Consider the following 22,413-nt stretch of genomic DNA (forward strand, 5'->3'; position numbering starts at 1 on the left):
TAATGGACCAAGACCTTTGGAGACAATCTTACGATGTCAGAATTAGCTGAGCAGTGTCGCTTGCATTTAAATATATATCAGTTTTTAATAAAATAATAATAGTAACGACAACAAAGCAGGGATACTCTTCTGTTCACAATCATGTTTACACAGCTGGATAGTTATTCCAAGACCTAAGACATATTTCTTAGATTATTATTAATCAAGCACGGTCTCTGCCGACGACCAGTGGCTGTAGAGGTTACGATAACTAATGGACACTGACCGGTTGACACCGAGTCAATTGGAGGAAGTGGTTTATAAGTTGATCAGTGGCTTGGCAGCCGATACTTAGTCGTTAATTGTGAACTATGTAGTGTAGGGTTTACAATTTATTGTGTCCAATTAAGACCCATTCATTGTGCAGAGGAAAATTCTTGTATATAAGTATATTTGTCACGCGCGGAATGTGTGCAATTGTGCATTATTATATGAATGTATAGGTTGTTGGATATGTATGTAGTCTAGCTACAGCATACGTGGAGTAACAAACTTGGTTATATGTTTACATACATTCTGGGTCTATTAGATCTTCTTGTCTTAGATAAGTCTAAGCAATTTGGTTTTCAAACCACTGAGATTTATAACAGGTGTGTGTGACTCATGTATTAATTAACCATATTTCATATGATCATAAGATATTGTTATGTAAGAGCTTGTATAATATATTTTTATCTTCATCACACAAGTGTGGACTAAATTAACATTGACAATTTACGCAAATATGGTGAAAAAATCTAAACAACTTCTTAACATAGTCACCTAGGTAGTTTGATTCACAATGATTTCACATATTTTAGCAACACCTTATTTTATTGGTTTTTATCGATTGACTTAAACGAGTTTTTAATGACCTCGCTGTATCAAGTTCATTCTAATGATTAGTAACAGTCGAAGATTTCACAAGTTGATCTTTTTATAACTTGTAGAATACGTAACCACGGAGGAGATAACAAGTTGTTTATTACTGGTTGTCTGTCCATGTGGATGTGTTGTGCGGCGCGGGCGCATGGATAACAAGGCAAGACGACGACGCACCCGGCGATCACATCGTCATTTGTCAGTTGTGTTTCGTACCGCCGCATTGTAAGACGTGCCCGACATTTCTAAATAACATCCGCATTTGTTTGGGAAAACAATACAGGTTTTAAGCCAATATGGGTTTGTTGAATTTAGAAGAAGAAAACGGTGACATTTGTTCGGAGTTAGTTTTCTTTGTGAATGGGAAAAAGGTGAGTAAATAATGTTATGTTATGTTATACTTATGAGAAGAACATCTCAATTAGTGATCCTTTTCGTGGAATAAGTTCAATTAGAGGAGGTATAGGAAAAGTTTCGAACAAGATCTACGACAAAATTAGGTCTAAGAGTAAGAAAGGAGGCAGGTACCCTCAATTTTATATTATCTCTAAATAAAAAGAAACACTACATAACCACGCTGGGTTTAATCGCTGAAGATAAGATATGAATGGTAAACAGATATATAATAATTTATACTTTCACAACTTGATTGGTATTTGTGTGCATTTTACGCTATCGATTATGGGTGGTAGGTAGGTACCACATTCAATATTCTCGTTTGATGATCAATAAGACATAAGTGGTGTTATTATTGTTGGTATAAAGAATAATTTAAAACAGAAATATAATGGTTCCATGATAGGCACGTTGGCTTATGCGATGTATTTACTAAGTTTATTTAATGTTTGGAATACGGTAACAACAGGACGGATGGAATAGGGTAGAATGAAGTAGGTATAATCACAGCTCTAATTTATATCTATCTTAGAAATTCTAGTAGTTACTTGAAATTTGACATGGAAACAAATGCAGATACTCAGATAGGTAATATTCCAAAACATTTTAGCATAATATTATACTAATGTTTGATACCAAAATGTGACAATCCAGGCGACTCGTGATTACGAAATGTGAGAAACATGTTTAACAAAAACCAAACGCGTAGCTGTATGTTTATTTAATAGAATAATATAATTTGTACCTTGATTACATCGACTTTTTAATGGTTAACTATATACTCAAGTTTATTATTTTAAATTATTCATTAATTTATTTCTTGGGCTTGATAAAGTACCTACTTTCGCTTATACTGTTCTGATCCTTGGTTCTATAACTAACTTAACTGGTGAAACAAATACTACAAGTAGATCATACAGAACGATTAGCAAAGCTACATCATACGACTTGCGCAGATACAATTAAACGAAAACATCAAAAATGTTTGATACGACCAATATTGCGTCATTTGACTGTTATTGCTAAGAATATTGTCCGAAGAGGCTTCGTCCCCAGAACGGCCCTGATAGTATTGACCTATTACGCCCTCCTGTTTAATCATAATAATAACGTTGACCCGTATTCAGTAATTTATATAAAGTATGTATATTGTTTGCTCGTTTAGTGGTCTTTTATCTTTTAAATGTGATATGGCTAGCAAATATGTTGTAGAGCAATTTATTAATGTTGATTTCTCTATGTAGCTGTTGTTTACAGTAAAGTTCATAGATTAAGTATGTCTGAAACTTAGTATCAATATTATGAAATATCACATTATTATTATTATTTGTGCTAAGCAGATATTTTCTATATGGGCTATGTAATTCATACGACAAGTTCAAGTGGTTGAGGACAATCTTTGATGAAATATCTGCTTCCATTTACATAAGGAGATTTTATACATATAAAGATTTATAGCTTTTATTTTTACTTGGCTTTTAATGGAAAATTAATCATTATTGTCTCGTTTAAAGCCTGTTAAGGCTTAGGCAATAATATCAATGAATTATGATCCATTGTTTGTTGTAATATGAAGCTTGTTACAATCTTGCAAACTAATGGTCCATAAATATCATTGCCGTAGCTCACGGCTCCAGACTACTGGAGCATGAATTGATAATAATTTTAATTAATTATCTCATACCTAATGCCGGAACTATTGGGAACAATCATAACGTTCAGAATATTATCAATTTACAATAATATACTTATAAACTACGTACTTTTGTATATCCGAATCTTTCAAATCATATGACGCTGATATCTATTCATTTAGAATAATACATATAATTGGAGTGTCTGTAATATGTATTGAAATAATCGCTGTAATATGTATTGAAAGAAGCGATCGTAGGTAAAATACCATGTAACTAGGATACATTTTAGTCATTATATGTAGATTTTCACTGACTAGTTAATTCCGTTATTAAATAGCTATTTACAAAGTTACTTCATAATAAATATCAAGTGATAGAAATTGGTTAGATACAAACATGTGTTACGGTTAGTAAGTAGTATCTAGGATATAACTGGCACATTCGCAGGATTCGAGCTAATAATAAGAATCGTGCCAACGACCCTGTACCTACCTACCTACATATCTATGTATAGCAATGTAATAAGTACTGTCAGTATGTAGGTATAGATACTTAGTGTTTTTATTCTATCTCAATGAAACAAGGAAATACAAAACCAGCTATGTAGAGAGAGAGAGACAAATAGATTATAATTATAGAGGTAGGCACGGTAATATACCTGATAAAAAAGTTTCAGAATTGTGAATAAGTGGTGCTCCACTTGTTGTTTTGTTGTCACACTGATTATTCGGTTATTCTGATTGATTCGGTTGTTGTCTAATAAATTGGAAATTAGGATACAAATTATTAAGAATTGTATCTACTTATTGTCAGATGATATAAAAATTAAAATTGTTACCTTTATAAGAAAGGGCAACCCCTTCCTGTCTTGTGACATTCAATTTTAAAGCTAGTCTCAAACGAAGTGTAGGTAGATACCTAATTTAAATTTAATATTTTCATTTACTTAATTGCATGTTTTTATAATTTTACCTTCAAAATTTCCAGGTGGTTGAACCCAATCCAGATCCAGAATGGACTCTCCTCTGGTATCTTCGCAAGAAGCTTCGTCTGACTGGTACAAAGCTGGGCTGTGCTGAAGGTGGCTGTGGCGCTTGCACTGTCATGATTTCTAAATACAATCGAAAAGAGAAGAAAGTACAGTATCCTTTTCAAATATAAACAAGTCATGTACGTATCATTCTATACGGTCACTTTACATCGAATATACTTATTTTTATTTTTGTTTAAAAACATATTAGGTGCAACTTTTACCACCCGTATTTTTGAACTCATTGTAAAGAAGCAATATACAAATAGCAACACAATGGAGGTACTTCACTTATTTTCTGTTGTAAAACATGCGTACAACTGCAATACAACGTAGATAAATGCTGATAGTTATTTGCGTATGTTACAGATTGTTTATTGCTACATTACTTTGACGCGCATTACCCAATTAGATAACAATACTAGGTACATCCCTAAAATATTTTCATACACTAGTATGCTAAGCGTCATGTGTATACCCATTAAGAGGTAGCAATTTATCGTATCGTATCTGATGTTATCTTTATTTCAATAGGTATATCATTCAAGGATAGATTACGTATTGCATAAACAAAACATGCATCGTTTTCATGCAACTAAAATGAAATTATTTTCCCTAACCGTTGTACTCAGCCATTTAGCAGTAAATGCATGTCTGGCACCAGTGTGCGCCATGCATGGCTTGGCCGTCACTACAGTAGAAGGTATTGGGTCAACCAAAACCAGATTGCATCCAGTACAAGAACGCATTGCTAAGGCGCACGGCTCACAATGTGGATTCTGTACACCAGGCATTGTTATGTCCATGTACACTTTACTAAGGACCAACTCAACAATATCATATAATGATATGGAAGTAGCCTTCCAAGGAAACCTTTGCAGGTGTACAGGGTATAGAGCCATTATAGAAGGCTACAAAACGTTCATAGAAGACTGGGAGACGCAACGTATTGCAAACACAGGAAATGCAACTTCTAATGGACAAAATCGTGTCTGTGCCATGGGCAAAGACTGTTGTAAAAACAAGACTGATAAAGACGAAGAACCAAGTGAAACAGAATATATATTCGACAGATCGTCATTCTTGCCATACGATAATACTCAAGAGCCTATATTTCCACCTGAGTTAAAGTTATATTCCGTATACGATGAACAATCCTTACTATTTAAGGGACAGAAAGTTTCATGGTACAGGCCAAAGGATTTAAGTTCCATTTTGGAATTGAAAAACAAGTATCCTGATGCGAAAATCGTTGTAGGTAACACTGAGGTTGGAGTCGAAGTTAAATTCAAACATTGCGTGTATCCGACTATTATAATGCCGAACTGCGTCCCAGAACTAAATGCTATCACTGAAAATGAGAATGGATTAACTATTGGGGCAGCTGTTACTTTAATGGAGATAGAAAATACTTTTAGAAAATATATTAACGATTTGCCTAAATATAAAACACGATCGTTCGTCACCATTATTGATATGCTTAACTGGTTTGCTGGCAAACAGATTAGAAACGTTGCGGCTATAGGTGGAAACATAATGACGGGTAGTCCTATATCAGATTTAAATCCAATACTAATGGCTCTAAAAGTTAAACTTAATCTAGTAAGTGAAGATGGAGGACACCGCTCTGTTGTAATGGACGAAACATTTTTCACTGGTTACAGGAAAAATGTAGTGAAACCAAACGAAATATTGCTGTCCATAGAACTTCCTTATACTAACAAGTACCAGTACGTAATGGCATATAAACAAGCTAAGCGACGAGAAGACGATATTTCTATTGTTACAGCAGCAATAAACGTCGAGTTTGAAAGTAATACGAACGTTATAAAATACATCAATGTCGCTTATGGTGGTATGGCTCCAGTTACTAAACTGGCTACTAAGACGAGTGAATCTCTAAAAGGAGAAAAGTGGAATGAAGCTATGCTGGACAAAGCTTTCTCATCTCTAATCGAAGAGTTACCACTAAGCCCCTCAGCACCTGGTGGAAATATACAGTTCAGGAGGACTTTAACTATGAGTTTGTTCCTCAAAGCCTATTTAGCTATTGCTAAGCAAATGACTAAGGACTATATTCATGAAGATCTTATATTGCCTTATCATAGCAGCGGTGCCGAACAATTCCATGGTGATATACCTAAAAGTGCTCAATATTTTGATTTGGTTGGAGATGAACAAATTAAAAGTGACGCCGTAGGAAGGCCGCTAACGCACATGTCAGCATTCAAGCAAACTACTGGCGAAGCTATCTACTGTGATGACATGCCTGCAGCTGAAGGAGAATTGTACTTGGCATTTGTTTTAAGTACAAGAGCACATGCAAAATTACTTTCAGTAAACCCCGAAAAAGCTTTGAAAAAACCTGGTGTTGTCGCTTTCTTTTCCGCAAAGGATTTGACGCCTGAACAAAACGCAATTGGTCCTATTTTCCATGATGAGGAATTATTTGCCAGCGAGAAAGTAATAAGCCAGGGCCAGACTATTGGTGTTATTGTAGCAAAGGATCAAACTATTGCTCAAGAAGCAGCTAGAATGGTTGAAATCGAATACGAAGATATACACCCAATTATAGTAACAATAGAAGACGCCATTGAAAAGAACTCGTTTTATCCACAATTTCCTAAAACTATAAGGAGAGGTGATGTTCAGAAGGCTTTTGACGACAAGAACAACATCATTATAGAGGGACAGTGTCGAATGGGTGGACAGGAACATTTTTACTTGGAAACACATGCGGCATTTGCGATTCCGAAAAAAGAGGACGATGAATTAGAAGTGTTCTGCTCAAGTCAACATCCTTCAGAAATTGCGGTAAGTTTCGTTTTGTTACTAATCAAACAATGTATGTTATTATGTAATTTACCTCATGTGTTTTTTTTTTATATTTCAGAAACTCATCAGTCATATTCTACACGTACCGATGAATAGGATCGTAGCTCGAGTGAAGCGTATGGGTGGTGGATTTGGTGGTAAAGAATCTCGTGGAATGCTGGTGGCATTACCTGTTGCTTTTGCGGCTCATAAGCTTCAGAAGCCAGTGCGATGCATGCTTGACAGGGATGAAGACATGATGATGACTGGCACAAGACATCCATTCTTGATTAAATACAAAGTTGCTGTAACTCAAGAAGGAAAATTAATGGGCGCACAAGTTAACATTTATAACAATGGAGGGTACTCTATAGATTTATCAGGCCCCGTAAGTAAACTAAATATCACAACGAGATCCACTTACAATACCTATATATAAATAGCTTTAAAATTAATCAAAAGCACTATCATTACAGGTGGTTGAAAGGGCAATGTTCCACTACGAGAATGCTTATTACGTACCCAATGCTGAAGTCACCGGACACGTTTGTAAAACCAACTTACCTTCGAATACTGCGTTCCGAGGTTTCGGCGGCCCGCAGGGTATGTTTGGTGCAGAGAACATTATCGAAGACATAGCATTTAAACTAGGAAAGAGTTCGGATGAAATCCGCAGGATTAACTTGTACAGAGAGAATTCTATAACTCACTACAACCAATCGTTGGAAAATTGTACCCTACAGAGGTGCTGGGATGAGTGTATTGAAAAGAGTAAGTTAGCTGAAAGGAGGCAATTTATCGAAAAATTCAACAAGTAAGTTTATTTCCATTTCTATCTTTTGGTTTGGTTTAAGTCTTTTCTACCAATATTCTTAAACGTTTTACGTGTTTTATTTTCAGGGAACACAGATGGAGAAAGCGCGGTATAGCCATTATCCCAACGAAGTTTGGAATAGCGTTTACCGAAAAATTGTTGAATCAAGCTGGTGCTTTAGTGCTGATTTATATGGATGGATCTGTTCTTTTGTCTCATGGTGGCACAGAAATGGGTCAAGGTCTTCACACCAAAATGATACAGGTCGCTTCACGTGCACTTGGCGTGGACGTGTCTAAGATTCACATCAGTGAAACTTCAACAGATAAAGTACCGAATACTTCAGCTACGGCAGCTAGTGCTGGCTCAGACTTGAACGGTATGGCTGTGTTACAAGCTTGTGAGACACTCGCGAAAAGATTACAACCTTTCAAAGAAAAGAATCCCAATGGTAAATGGGAAGATTGGGTTTTATCTGCTTGGATCGACAGAGTGAGCTTATCTGCAACAGGGTTCTATGCCACGCCTAATATTGGTTATGATATAAAGACCAACACAGGCACACCCTTCAATTACTTTACGTTTGGTGCTGCATGTACCGAGGTCGAAATAGACTGCCTCAGTGGTGACCACCAAGTAATTAGAAGTGATATTGTGATGGATTTGGGTGAAAGTTTGAATCCAGCTATAGATATTGGCCAAATCGAAGGCGCCTTCATGCAGGGTTATGGCTTGTTCACAATTGAAGAACTAATTTATTCTCCAAATGGTACATTGTTTTCAAGAGGACCTGGTGCTTATAAAATACCTGGGTTTGGCGACATTCCGCAAGAATTCAACGTATCTCTGCTAAAAGGAGCTCCAAATCCGCGAGCAGTGTATTCTTCAAAGGTAAAATTGAGCATTTTTGCGATATTTTACAGATTGGGGGTACCTAACTAGTTTTATTCAATAATGTGGTAAAATTGTGTTTTCCAGGCTGTTGGTGAGCCGCCATTATTCTTGGCTTCGTCCGCGTTCTTTGCTATAAAAGAGGCTATAAAAGCGGCGCGTGCTGATGCTGGAGTGTCTCTGGAATTCCGTTTGGATGCGCCTGCGACCTCTGCACGCATTCGTATGGCCTGTGAGGACCACATTACACAGAAGGTAAAATATTTTACTAGTTTTTTAATCAAAAGGGTAATGGTAAAAGTCATTTAAAATAATTACGTTTTATTTTTCCAGCTCGATCAACCAAAGGAAGGTAGCTTTGTACCCTGGAACGTCGTACCTTAGTCACATAATACCAAAGCCCAAATAGAGGTTGTGAAATAGTTGTGTAACATTGCATAATACCGTCAAATTATTTAATATACTTAATGCATATACGTAACTGCGTTATAAATTAAGTTAAAAACCAATGTTTTTAAAGTTACCTTCGTTATCAACGGTAATTAACATTGGATTATTTTTTGTTATTTTTTAAAGCACTTTTTCATTTGTGAATGAATAAATATATTTACGTTTTTATATATTTTATTGTTTTATGGAAATTAATCTCTTGCAATTAGCAATGATGGAAAGAAATGGATAGGAATCAAACAGGGTGGACCTTTCATCTGGGACTTTGACAAGTTTTTGGTAAATTAACATAAAAGGTTACATGATAAAATCATTTATTTTAAAATCGTATCTAATAATTATAATACATTTAACTGACTAAACAAAACAACAAATGTTCAATAAATTAAAGATTGCAATTTTCATGACGGGTTACCTATTGACATTATAATTCTATTTTAATTTCTAAATTCTTAGGTGGCAACTATTTATTAATTAACAGTGAAAGGTATACAATGCGAACTCTAAGTACACTTTGAATAAAAAAATAAAAGTGAACTTAATTTTATTATAATTTAAATTAGGAACACACAATTATTAAGTGACGAAAATAATTAATTGAAAAAGAAATGAATCAGGTACAAGAACAGAACATTAAAAACGCTTTGGTTCAAATAATATGCTTTTTAAATGCAGTTTGAAATGTCTAGAAAAATAAATTCGTTAAAAGATGACTGCGTAATACAGAACAGCACCAAACATAATGACTATTGCAGACACTGGTATTGTCTGTTATTTATTTTAATGTTATGTTCCCATTCGGTTCGAGTATTTTATTTACATTATATACCCTTACATAACTGGCAGGATCTCCGAATCCACATTACTGCTATTTCTATTTTTTTTTATGACCAGGCAACACTGACGTTTTTTTATTTGCAATGGCAAGTTTACTTGCACAATCGCGGATACGGAAGACTTACTGTTTATTTTTTAATTACTCAATTAATCAACGTGTGATTATTTATCAACAATTATAATAATTTATTTTCCCTAATTCAATATTAGCAGTCTTTCCGGATAACTATGGCTCAAAAGTTTAATTATAAGTAGATTCTACTGAGTTGCTCGTACGGAAAGATCTGTCGTGATCTAAGTGCACCTATCATACAGTCTCGGTTACTTTATTCTCTAGTTATAAAATATATTGCGTTGATGTAAAAAGGGTGTTCAGCTTCTGTTCAGGCATTTGACTATCAAACTACAAGTAATATATTGTAACACTTTTTATTGATCAGCCTTCAATTAATCGAAAGATTATATTTTGTTTTGCTGTCGTAATGACTATACTTAGAATTGCAATTCCATTAACCTGGACCACTGATAAAAGGTAGATTTAATATTGGCAATACTTTCTAAATAGTTCGTATTGAGAGCTACAGTTCAATCACAGACAACATTGGAATAAATTGCAACCTTTTCCGTCATATATTTTCATTTTCACTTCACACCACAGTATGGTTTATTAAAGGGAAACAACCGAATAAAACCCAATAGCAACTATTATAAAGCTGTAGATTTTCCACGTCATAAGTTTTAAATGTTTTATTTCTCACAACTATTACATTCGTGAACCACCATAACCAATTTTGGCATCATATTATACATTGCGTAGATCTTGGTATAGTAACCTATTGAGACCGCTTCATTTATCCGATTCTGAGGAACAACCTGAACCTGAGCTAGGCCCTGTAATAAAGTAGAGAAAACATAATCAGTAATCATATACTTGTTCATACTAAAGGCTCGAGTAGACCGCAGGCCTAAACGTGCACATACTACTGAGTTGTAAAGTATGGAACTGACCGTCAACGCACAAGTCTACATTACGAAAGAGATATGTACAGTCTCATACAAGTCTATATAATTATAACTCAATGGTTTGTGCACGTCGTCAATTACATCTTTGCATGCATCCAGTCTGCTCGAGCCTTAAATATATGCACAAAAAAAATTGGGAGTAAAAATATTTGAATTGTGGATATATCATTATGGTGTTAGTAATGGAATTTCTTACCTGCGTTGCTGTGGAACTGTTATTAAAAAAGAAAGCATTACTCTCTTAAACCTTAAGCGGCAAGAAACAAAACAAATGAAGATGTCATAAGTTACTCGCTAAGACGAATAAACAAGGATGTTTTGTATAGTAGCACTAAGAACGAATTAGTTTAAGTGACAAATTATTATCATTCGACTAAAATGGGACGGGCGTTTAACTAAAATTAAAAATAACTCTTTATATTCAAATGACCAATGGAATGGATAATTAATTTGAAATATTAACTGTCAATAACAAATAATAACCAAATAACTTTACTTTCATGCGAGCTGCATGCTAAGCATAATGCGACATTAGTTGATAGAGTTGAAAGTATTTACCTGAATGTCTTGAGTATCTACCACGTCTGCGAGGCAGGCGTGTGGGGCTGTCTGAGTTGTATTCGGTTTCAGTGTCTAAAGGCGGCGCGGGACCATTCCGCGATCGCGGCGCACGATCTTCGTACCTAAGTCAAATTCATTTTGTTATTCATTTTATTATTAGAAAATACTAATTCAGTTCTGCGGTTTCGTTATCGGGGTAAAAAGTCTGTGTGTTATTCCAGTTAACTTGCATTATGAGTTCTATGTCATGTCATGTCAAGTTATATTACTGACGTATGCTAGACAGATTCCAGATTTACAGATTAAATATGTAAATTAATAAATAGAAATAGGACGTCAATCAAGTTTAATTGAAAGTCATATGAATAAACAGTCCTTATCATATAGATGTTGCGAAATATTTAGACGTCAATATTTTTTAAACAAGTTTAAACACTGCGGCCATTCTTATCGACAATATTGATTGTTGAAGACCTTTTGACATTTAACAGGGTCGTTATACGACAAGAACTTTACATAACTCGAAGGTCGAATGTCTGATGAGAGGATTATCAAATAAAATAAGGCTACAGCCAATGTGTACAAGTTTTAGTGTGTCATTTTAGAAAATAAGTCCTGACCACTTTATAGGCTTCTAGGCCATTTCATTAGTTTGTATCAAATATAGACATATTTATGTGAATTTTGAACCTTAAAGCGTTGGGTATTGAATATACTATGTATAATTTACCTTTCCCTGGATCTCGATCGCCGCCTCGACCTGGGCGAGTAAGGCGACCGCCTCGAGCGCGGTGAGTACCGACTGTCGGGCGAGTATCTGACTGTCTCCGGCGAGTACCGACTGTCCGGCGAGTATCTACTCTCTGGCGAGTATCTACTGTCCGGAGAGTAGCGCCTGTCACCGTATCTGGAATATAGTATGGTTTGTTAATTTTGAGTTGATGAAGGCAGTATGCCTCACACTAAGTTTTAAGACAGTTTAAAGTGCAGCAGACGACAATATAAAATATCAATAACAATTTTTTAATCTATTGCCCGAAGGATTGGCACGGTGGCTATAGCAGTGGACCCATCACATTTGTTGCAGGACCCATTATATTTACCCCAACTATTATCGGTCGGTATGTTCTGGGATGGATAAGCATCTAAGATGAGTTGAAGTGACGATATTCCCTAAGTGGCTGAATATAAACAGCTGAAGATCTAGTTTTAGCGGAGGCGCCTATATCTAGTAGACACGAACATGTATTGAATAAGTAAACTAGCTAGGTATAGATGTATCATGTATCCATACCTTGGCGGATGCGGCGAGGGCAGCCTGCCGAGCGGCGGCGGGCGCGGCAGCGGCGGCAGCAGCGGCGGCGGCAGGAACATGGCCGGCAGCGGCGGCGGCAGCACCGCCTCGCCCGGCTCCAGCGGAGACGACACTTCTGTCACACATACTCATGTTAGTCTTTGGGTTGACAGGAAAGTTACAGGAAAAATTAATGTCAATGACATATACCTAATATTAAAATATTCTGATCTAATTAACTAGAGTGTAAATTGGTCTAACCGGGCTTTTTTTTTTTTTTGAGGGGGAAAATCATCCAATGACTTCTCCCGCCTTGGGCAAGGCGAGAGGGAGTGTCAGACTCTTACTGACTAAAAACCACCCCGTTCCTTCTCCTGCTTTTCGACCCGGAACTCCGGTACACCCGCTAGGATCTAATATGGGATTTCAAGTTATTTCTAGTGCCTAGAGAATAAAGTAAATGAAGACAACATACTATGATGCGGCGACACGGCTCCGTCGGCGGTGCCGAGCGCGGCGAGCTTGCGTCGCAGCGCGGCGGCGTCGTCCCGGGCGGCGTCGAGCTCGCGCTTGGCCTGGCGCGCCTCCAGCCACGCCGTGTGCGCGCGCGTCTCCACCTCGCTCAGTGCCGAGCGACGCGACGACTCTTGTTCTGCTAACTCTAGCGTTAGCGCGTCGCATTTTTCCCTATTAAAGTTAAGATCATAATCATCAGAAAACAAACCTCTCTAATAAGTTTTTTAAATCAAAGAATCGGTTTCGTTGTTCTAAGTGTATCAGAGACATTTACAAAAACATATTTCACTCCATCAGGTTTATGGAGTTAGTTTGTTAATAGGACATTATTTGCATTTTTAGGTACGTAAACGCGTCTTAGTCAGTATCCGTACTCAGTGTAATGTTATCACAGTACAATTTTGACAATATTTTTCCTCAAACATGTCATAATAAATCGCCGTGAAACTGTCATGACTCAGAGCAAGCCCAGAGCACATTGATTCATGACACGTGTAGAGATTACCTGTGTGTAGTTATTCGAAGTCAATTTAGCCCTTAATAACGCTTGATTTAAATTGTATAACTTACTTGTATCTCTGCACTTCTTGCTGGAGCAGTTCAATTTTTTCTACTGTACTAGCTGACTCGCCTTGCTTGCTCAAATATAACGATTCTTTGGCGCTTAGCTCCCTGTAAATAAATAAATCACGTGTTGAATAACATTTGTCTACACAATCAGATAACATAGATCCTCGCTAAGATTAAGTGTTATTTTTATCAATGTCTGATGCGTTGTTCGTGTGAGTTCAAGCACGATTGCTAAACGAGTAGTCTTGTGTCCATTACCAAATGAGTTACTATTTCCTCCTGTTTTTATACAAAGGGTGAGGCTATTGCCATACACCGGGCTCAATTTTTGACTCCTGTGTTGCTACAAGAATTTACCAAAAACAAAAAACTCCTATTAAATAGTAATAATGTACTTTGCATACTTTTTACTTCTTTTAACATTGTCTAGCAGTATACTTACTTGAGTAGTTCTCCCTCTCTCTCCTGGAAGTACTTCCCTAGCACTTCCAGCCTTGTGAGTGCTTCTGTCGCATTCTGACTTGTGCTAGCTAAACTTTCTTTAGTTGTCTTCAGTTCCTCAGCAAGACGCGTCCTTTCTTGGTGTTCCACCTGGCAAAAATGTTAACAAATTAAACAAAACTTATTGGATTGAAGTAAATGATATTTAAAGAGCGATACTTATAATGTAGTAGAAAGAACATGATGCTAATACAAAGAGAAGATGTCATAACTGGATTTCGTTTTAAAATAAAGCGTGACACTTTATGAGGAGCGCGGGACGTTACAAACCACGCCCCTCTCTATTTTCTATCTAACCGTTCTATACTACAAAAACGTTGCCAAAGGTGTTCATTTTAATGTGCCACTTTCTAAGCTACTACTAAGCACTAGCTACTTCCGCGCGGTTTCACCCGCTCTACTCGGCTCTTATTGGTCATAGCGTGATGTTTTATAGCCTATAGCCTTCCTCAATAAATGGACTATCCAACACAAAAATAATTATTCAAATCGGATCAGTAGTTCCGGAGATTAGCGCGTTCAAACAAACAAACAAACAAACTCTTCAGCTTTATAATATTATAGTATATAGTATAGATATACATCTTTTTATTTGCTTTTTTTTGTCTGAATGCATAATCACATTATGGCATCTCCTCTTTGAACTTACATTAAGGGAAAGAACATTTTTATAACGTAAGTGTTTAAGAACAATATACAAGTTATATACAGACCTCAAACTTGGATTCAAAACTATTTCTCTCTTCTAACGCCTTCGCAAGTTTTGCCTTGATTTCTGTGTGATCAATAAAGGTGGTAGCGTCCACATTTGCTGGCATACCATTCGATAAGTCTTTTATAGCGTCCTGGAAGTAAGCATTCGTGTTTATGAAGGCATACAAATTTCATAACGGCACCAGGGGCCTTAGTACACTGTTTGCTTAAACTCGTACCTAGCCCTCTGATGATGCATAAGGTTAATTTATACATAAATCATATGGAATTGTAGGACAATTAAGGTTCATAAACCAAACATTTCAATATATTAAATACATTAAAATATCATAGGTACACATGTGTTTGAGTTTGACTCACACAATGTAGAAAGAATTATAATAATAGCATGTTCATTAGGAGTTGATGTGAAAAATGTGGTTGAATGTCAACAATAGAATTAACTAGGTATATTATGCAGTAATAAATGTACGTACTTTTAAGGCTTTAATTTCGTGTTCCTGTAACTCCATTTTATTTTTAGTCTCTGCCAAGTTTTGGCTGACGATTTCATGTTGTTTCTTTTGTTTTTTAAATTCTTCCAGTGCACTCTCAGCTGATACATACTTCAGTTGGAAGTTATCACGTTCACGACTTACTGATATTAATTCTTCTTCAAACGCTTGAATTTTCGCTAAAAAACAGAAACAAATGGATTATGATAAGAACATGATGTCTGTTAGTCTACCAGTTACTAGTTATGCAAATGTATACAAAATATGCAAATATTTATTATTTTTAATTCAAATTTTCCATACTAAAGAGTTCAAGGTAAACTTTAACCCTTTAAAGTCTCGTATAGTTAATTATAAAATAATTTTTAAGTAAATTAAAAACAAGTATTTATTAATCAATTGTGGATAATGTAGTGATCAACTATCAGTATCTTAAATTGTCATGCTGATTTTACTATGTGAGTTGAGATAAAATGCCCACAAACATAATATCATGCCAAAATCATCAGATTTTGACAGTCTATTAAAATTTTTATATTATTTTAATTCTTGACTTCAATACCAAAAAATATTAATAAGTAGATATTACTTGAATATTATTTAAGTTCACCTTTTCATTAATAACTATGGCACAAAGCATTTTCCCTGTTTTATCACAATATACTTAGTCACCAAATACAACATAACTAAACTTACCATTTAATTCCACTATTTGCTCTTCAGAGTTAGCTCTCTCAGCCAAGAGCTCACTAAGAGTATTCTCCACCTCACTCAGGGTATTCTGTAACTCTCCAGCAGTATTCTCAGATACCCTGAGCAACTTTTCATTATCATCCAAGGAGTTCCGTAGCCTATCATTGGTGGCCTTAAGCTCATTGATCTCTTCTTTAAGCGATTGAACCATGTCATCCATACCAAATGAGCTGTCTTCAATCCCGGCTAACTTGTTCTTGGTAGATGTTAATTCCTCTTTGAGGATCTCACACTCCTGGAGTGATGAGAAAGGTTATAATTTGTTATGTGAACAAAACTTATTTGATTTTAATTTAACAAATATAATTTATATGAATAAATCATACCTTAGTTGTGAAAAGTAAATCCCGTTGTAGTGAATTGATTGTGCCAATGAGTCTTCCATCTTGTCTTCTATTATCTATGTAATAGTATCCCAAAGTAAAGAGAAGGACTGAACTGGCTGTGGTCAGAAGGAACGTCAAGAGTCTGTTGCTGCCATCGTTGGATGTGCCGTCACAGTACTCGTCACTGAAGCATGTTTGCCCTGCAAACATTAATCATAGTTGAAACACAACACAGTATGAAGATGCACCAAATTCAAACACACTTATTAATAAAACGTACCATTAGTAGAGTAGTTTAAATAATAAAAGTTTTTTATTAGCAACACTGAGGACAACACATATAATGTATTAAAAAGAAATTGATCTAATAAATTTCTTAAAAACATTTTTTATCAACATTTTTTTATGAGAGGTTTGGTTTCGTTACGCATGGCGCAACCTGCATGGTCTCTTTCATACAGATATATGAAAGAGATAAATCTTCCGATAAGTCTTTAGAGAACTGTGTGCTAAGCACGAAAACTATCGAGAAAGTATTCGTATCGCAATCGACAGAATTTTCTATGACATTTGAACAGCGCCCCTACCGTGCGTAAAAGGAACTAAATATCGCAAGCACGAATGTTTTTGATAACTATCGTATAGTAATCGTATCGTATTGGTATCGAAACCTAGAACATTTTGACACAAATTGGAAGCACGAACGAGCTTTTGACGTACGGTAACGTAAATTTCGAAAGCTGGCTATCGAAACGAGTCGAAACATTTGTCACTGAGAATTTGTCGGTGAGAATGGTATCGAAATTTGTAATAATACAAAATATATTATATTGTGAAGTCAGTGAGTGCTTGCAGTGATTTTTATAAAATGCCAAGACCGTCTTTGTACCAACAAAGTACAACAAGTACTTACGATCGTTAACAACGATTGTACCAACAACAACGAATACGTTTAAGGGTTGTTGGGGAATCGGGGATTGGGAATATTAGGAAGGGGGAAATTGGGCCTCCGATACCTCACTCACACAACAAAACAACGCAAGCGCTGTTTCACGTCGGTTATCTGTGAGGCCGTGGTATCACTCCGGTCGAGCCAGCCCATTCGTGCCGAAGGATGTAATCCACAATAATAGGAAATAAGTAAAGAAAACTACTACTAAAAAACATTTTGGTGGACAGAATAAATAGACTCCATAGTTATTTCAAGTGTTTTATTACTTTTTTCTACAAAATCCTCTTTTTATAGTTAATAAAATGTATATACATATATAAATAACTTAAAAACTATTTTATTCTAATCTTAATCCCAATAATATATAATTTATTTATTTATTATTATAAGACATTATTGAAAAACAAGATGAAGACACAAGATCATGTGGTTATGCCAATTATAGACATGCACCACATTCACAGTATTGACACAGTTAGAATAATTATTATAAATACAATGCCATTAACAATATTTTGATAATATTTTAAAATAACATAAAAACAGAAAAATTGAAATAAATATAAAATTAACAGTACGTAACAAAAAATAATCAACTAATAAAAAATAATAACTTTTCTCACGCTCCCTAGCATAGTATTCTTGTCATTCTCTATACACATTTTAATCAAACTCGCTTTAGGTTTTTTCACTGGTGGAGGATTCCAGCTATCTTCCTCGGATGGAGGATCGGTGGTGTTGGTGGAGGCGCTGGCGAAGGGTAGGCTTCGTGAGGAACAGTGAGTGGTGTGGTAGGAATACAGTAGACCCACTGCTCCCAGTAATATTGGACTGGTCCCACAAATATTCCAATCTGTAAAAAGATAATACATCAAATATTACATTACAAACATTGTTTAAGTATCCGCTTCTGCCTGAATGGCTCTTTCTAGGGGTTTGCACCGTAGCAGTCAGTACCGGGGAATAACCGGTAATATACCGGTAAAAGTACTCGATTGAAATCAATCGGTTGTTAACCGATTAAACTCCGGTGATCATATTATATCTAAATGGAATATTTTTATGTAAAAAAATATTTTCAATACTATATTGATACTACTAAAATAATAGAAATATTTATTAACCATCAGTTTTTAATTTAATACATAATTAAGATAATTTATTTACTGATTTGCTTCTTTCGAATGATATTAATTATTTTGGTCATCAACTCAAAGCGCTCTTGGCCATTTATGTGGTTCAATTCACTTGCTACTAGCTTTCCAAAGAGTTCAGGGTTCGTTAAAGTCCAATTTTATTATCTATTCTGTTTTGTTTTTCAATTAATAAAAACTTGATTTGAAATTAATGGTTTTCATCACCGGTTATCACCGGTGAATCTCCGGAGATCGGCAAATCACCGGTGAATTTCACCGGTACGCCAGATTTCGCTCCGGTGCAAACCACTAGCTCCTTCCATTTGGCCTGAATGTAACTGCCACCCCGGAGAGGGTTTAGACAAAACTCCGTTAAATTATTGTCCATCACATAAAAAAAGGGCTAATCAAAGAAACATTTAGAAATCTTTACTTACTTTTGCATAAATTCCACCATTAGCTCATATTGGAGTTGAATCGTCCTCATTTTAAATGTAACATGTTAAAATTGTTATTTATTTACATAAGATAAAATAACAAACAAACAACCGGCAAATGACAAATGTCAAATACGACGTTCGGAAATCATAAAAAAATTTATAAATTTATGAAACTAAGTACTTATTTTTTTTTCATAGATAATGTCACGTTATATTTCTCTTAACTCGCTTTAAGAACTTTTTGCACATAATTAATATTTATTTAATAAATATTATTTCATAAAACGTGTAGACAAAGGTTGAAATATATATATAAATTTAATTTAGTTTTCAGACGAAATCTTTATGCTCAATAAGTCATTCAAATCGTTCACTTGGCCGCTTCTCTAGTTTACATTAGCATGACGTCACTATCGAATTTGATGCGAGCTCTCGATAGTTGAAAGAATAGGCTTCGTGCTGCCACACTCCGTTAACGTCTCATGACGTATCGTCATCTCGATACGTTTACATTACGAATGCGATAGTTATTCGTGCTTGGCGCTCTGATAAAACTACTCAAGATTACTGTCGTTTTCAAACTGTAACCACATATATTGTATTGTTATCTAAGAAACTTATAGTTTCGATGTTGTCACTGAATTAAATTCTTATCAGATGTCGATTGTAAACAGAGGTAGGTAGTAAAATATTGTTTAAGTAGTTGTTCAGAAGTTTGTAAAGTAAATGCCAATGTTATGTTAACAAATGAAGTGTTTGAAATGAAATGACTTCAGTAATGATTTCATTTTGTTTGTTACTAATTGTATAATTTAATAATAATATTTTTGTTATGGAATGACAGAATAATAAGCAATATTGATTAATTAATCTCAGAAGTTTTCATATGATAGTAATGAAAATTAAAGTTTCTATAACATTTGAGTATAACTTACCGACTGAAGCAAACAATGCTTTTGTCTCTTCACTTGTGCCCATTATTGAATAGTAGGTAGACATAAAATATTTTACAAATGAAAATCCTTCATTTCCATCAGCTTTTTCACTCTCATATGTGGGATATTCGGTATTGTATAGTGGTTCTGGTGCTTGAGTTGTAGATGGCCAGATGTCTGCCACAGAAGAATACATGTTTGAGAAGAAACCTTCTGTATTCTCATCTTGTACAGGAGCCTCAGTTGATGTACTTGTTTCCTCTGTAGAGTCTGGTAATGCTGCAATAACATCTTCCACACTTGCATTTGGAGACAACGGAGACTCTTCTTGAGATGCAGGTTCTGGTGTTTCTATATTGTTTGGTGTCTCCTCTGGAATGTTTGGTGTAGGAGTAGTTGTCTGTGTGAAGATAGGTGGAAAGTCCTGTGTTGGGAATTGTGTTGTCGGTGGAGCTTCCATGTTCATCAGTGGAGGAATCGTATCAGCAGGAGGAACAGTTTGCTGTTCTTGGGAAAACAATGGGGGTATTGTCTCTGTAGTTGTTGGAACATTAGTATCAGTAAAGATGGGGAGTATTGTCTCTGTTGATGGAGCTGGCACTGGTTCAACTGTTGGAGGTACATCCATTGACACAGGTATCATCTGTTCCTTTGGTGGGGTAGTATTTTCATTAGATTCTATGACTGTGGCTTGAGGCACTTCACTATGTTGATTACCTGCATTAATATTAGGGTAAATAGGTGGTATAACTTGGTGTATTTGATTGACTACAGGAGGCACTACAGGCTCGTGTACAGGAAGCAATACGGGTTCATTTACAGGCGGAACTATAGGTTCATTTACAGGCGGAACTATAGGTTCATTTACAGGTGGGACTGTTGGTTCATTTACAGTTGGAACTGGTGGTTCATTTACAGAAGGTGCTACAGGCTCGTTTTCAGGCGGTACAGGCTCATTCGCAGGTGCTACAGGTTCATTTACAGGTGGGATTACAGGTTCATTTACAGGTGGAACTACAGGTTGATTTACAGATGGTACTACAGGTTCAGCTACAGGTGGAACTTCAGGTTCACTGGTAGGGTTTACAGAAGCTTCTTTCTCAGGATTATCTACAATATCTCCATTTAGATTTTCTACAACATCATTTAAGGAATTACCATTAGGCACATTGGTTTCAGTCAAAGTTTCTTGGGATGCATTTTCAGCATTGTTATTAACTGAAGATGTATTTTGTTCTTTACTGTCATTTTGTTCTGATTCCGTTAAAGTATTTTGTAGGAAATCTTGTTTCTCAGGTACTTCTATAACAGAATCACTGTTCAACATACCGTTACTGTTAGTAGCTAGCAACTGTTGTAGAGGTGGTGCCTCTGGTGGAACATCCTTAGGAGGCTCTGCACTATCTTGTTCTTTCACTGGTTCACTTTGTTCAGATTTGCTGTCAGTTGTCTGTTCTGTTGACTCAGGTGTGGATTCAGAAGACACTTCTACATTCTCATTGACACTAGCGGTTGTAGTTGATGCTTCATTTGAAGGAGCTGTGTTAGGTGAATCTGTATTAGACTCTTCATTCTGAGAATCTGAATTCTTATTAGAATCTGATACATTTTCATCCTCCACATTGTCTTCATCTTGATCCTCACCTTCCTCATCCTCATTAGCATTTTCCTCCGCACTATTCAATGAAGGAGTGAGTTCTTCATTACTAGGTGTCTCTGTAGAAGTATCTTGCTGAGCAACATTGACAGCTGACTCTGTGGTATATATTGTTGTACCTTCAATTACTTCATGAGGTTGTTGTACTTTGTCAGGTTTCACACTTTCCTGTTTCTCAGCCTCATATGGAACAACTTGTAGATTTTTTTCTAATACTTTAATTTCTCTTAAAAACTTATTATTAACAAATCCAGTCTTTCCACCAATGTCCACAAACCAAAGGTCTGGATTGGTACCAGCTGATTTCATATAAACGATAGCCTCGCTGTTTCCGCGAAAAGATATTAAGTCTGGATCGCCGCTATTGTAACTTAGTAATGTTTTCACTTTAGATATAGGTCCTGGAAACGAAATAAGAATGTTTTTAGAAAGTTATCACACATGAAAACTGACATTGTATTCCAATAAGGTGCCTTACCATTACAATCTTTGTTAGCACAATACACTTTATCAGGGATCCTGCATTTTGACACTGAGATAAACAACGTAAATAAAAGAAGTTTTAACACAATCATTTTCGCATTCTAATATTTCTATTTAATATTTCATAAAAAATCGCTAGACGTTAGGCCACATCATCTGTCAAGTCGATCGTTCGGTCGTTCGGTGTGACGCAGAACGGATAAACGCTAAACGAATGTAACAAAATACACCTGTTCGAGATCATTAAAACAAAACTTAAAACAATGCTTAATTTGACAAAATACAGCAA

At 35.8% G+C, this 22,413-nt stretch overlaps 2 protein-coding genes and 1 long non-coding RNA gene across 5 annotated transcripts; 1 reads left to right on the top strand and 2 right to left on the bottom strand.

Annotated features, from left to right (window-relative positions):
* Positions 1 to 999: 999 nt before the first annotated feature.
* On the top strand, positions 1,000 to 9,104 carry LOC118265486 (xanthine dehydrogenase). Its single transcript, XM_035578380.2, has 8 exons — positions 1,000 to 1,271; positions 3,921 to 4,075; positions 4,596 to 6,777; positions 6,857 to 7,165; positions 7,254 to 7,591; positions 7,678 to 8,482; positions 8,570 to 8,737; positions 8,816 to 9,104. Exons 1-8 carry the CDS (start codon positions 1,197 to 1,199, stop codon positions 8,864 to 8,866), a joined length of 4,083 nt encoding a protein of 1,360 aa, XP_035434273.2. The 5' UTR covers positions 1,000 to 1,196; the 3' UTR covers positions 8,867 to 9,104.
* Positions 9,105 to 9,229: 125 nt separating this feature from the next.
* On the bottom strand, positions 9,230 to 22,321 carry LOC118265487 (transport and Golgi organization protein 1). Of its 3 annotated transcripts, none has more exons than XM_035578385.2 (14): positions 22,120 to 22,320; positions 21,314 to 22,042; positions 19,985 to 20,701; positions 16,522 to 16,721; positions 16,139 to 16,430; positions 15,425 to 15,621; positions 14,948 to 15,079; positions 14,176 to 14,324; positions 13,734 to 13,835; positions 13,123 to 13,334; positions 12,648 to 12,783; positions 12,084 to 12,260; positions 11,351 to 11,475; positions 9,230 to 10,660 (listed from the first exon to the last, which is right to left on the bottom strand). In XM_035578385.2, exons 1-14 carry the CDS (start codon positions 22,214 to 22,216, stop codon positions 10,617 to 10,619), a joined length of 3,309 nt encoding a protein of 1,102 aa, XP_035434278.2. In that variant the 5' UTR covers positions 22,217 to 22,320; the 3' UTR covers positions 9,230 to 10,616. The 3 variants fall into 3 exon arrangements, with proteins under 3 accessions (XP_035434278.2, XP_035434277.2, XP_035434274.2); XM_035578384.2 differs by having other exon boundaries at positions 21,143 to 22,042; XM_035578381.2 differs by having other exon boundaries at positions 19,985 to 22,042; positions 22,120 to 22,321.
* LOC126912702 (uncharacterized) lies at positions 17,716 to 19,977 on the bottom strand. The gene is made up of 2 exons (XR_007707359.1): positions 19,047 to 19,977; positions 17,716 to 18,326 (listed from the first exon to the last, which is right to left on the bottom strand). It is a non-coding gene; the product is annotated as an uncharacterized LOC126912702 (long non-coding RNA).
* Positions 22,322 to 22,413: the final 92 nt, after the last annotated feature.

This window comes from Spodoptera frugiperda, chromosome 28 (genome assembly GCF_023101765.2).
Source record: "Spodoptera frugiperda isolate SF20-4 chromosome 28, AGI-APGP_CSIRO_Sfru_2.0, whole genome shotgun sequence".
NCBI classification, from domain to species: Eukaryota; Metazoa; Arthropoda; class Insecta; order Lepidoptera; family Noctuidae; genus Spodoptera; species Spodoptera frugiperda.

What these genes read in the sequence shown, in the direction of transcription:
- LOC118265486 (XM_035578380.2), top strand. Translation starts at nt 1,197, where the DNA reads ATGGGTTTGTTGAATTTAGAAGAAGAAAACGGTGACATTTGTTCGGAG. An exon ending in TTTATCGAAAAATTCAACAA is followed by an intron (nt 7,592 to 7,677) that starts GTAAGTTTATTT and finishes TTTTATTTTCAG; the next exon opens with GGAACACAGATGGAGAAAGC. An exon ending in GAGCAGTGTATTCTTCAAAG is followed by an intron (nt 8,483 to 8,569) that starts GTAAAATTGAGC and finishes TGTGTTTTCCAG; the next exon opens with GCTGTTGGTGAGCCGCCATT.
- LOC118265487 (XM_035578381.2), bottom strand. Translation starts at nt 22,216, where the DNA reads ATGATTGTGTTAAAACTTCTTTTATTTACGTTGTTTATCTCAGTGTCA. An exon ending in TGCTAACAAAGATTGTAATG is followed by an intron (nt 22,043 to 22,119) that starts GTAAGGCACCTT and finishes TTTCGTTTCCAG; the next exon opens with GACCTATATCTAAAGTGAAA. An exon ending in TAGATACTCAAGACATTCAG is followed by an intron (nt 10,661 to 11,350) that starts GTAAATACTTTC and finishes ACTTTATTACAG; the next exon opens with GGCCTAGCTCAGGTTCAGGT.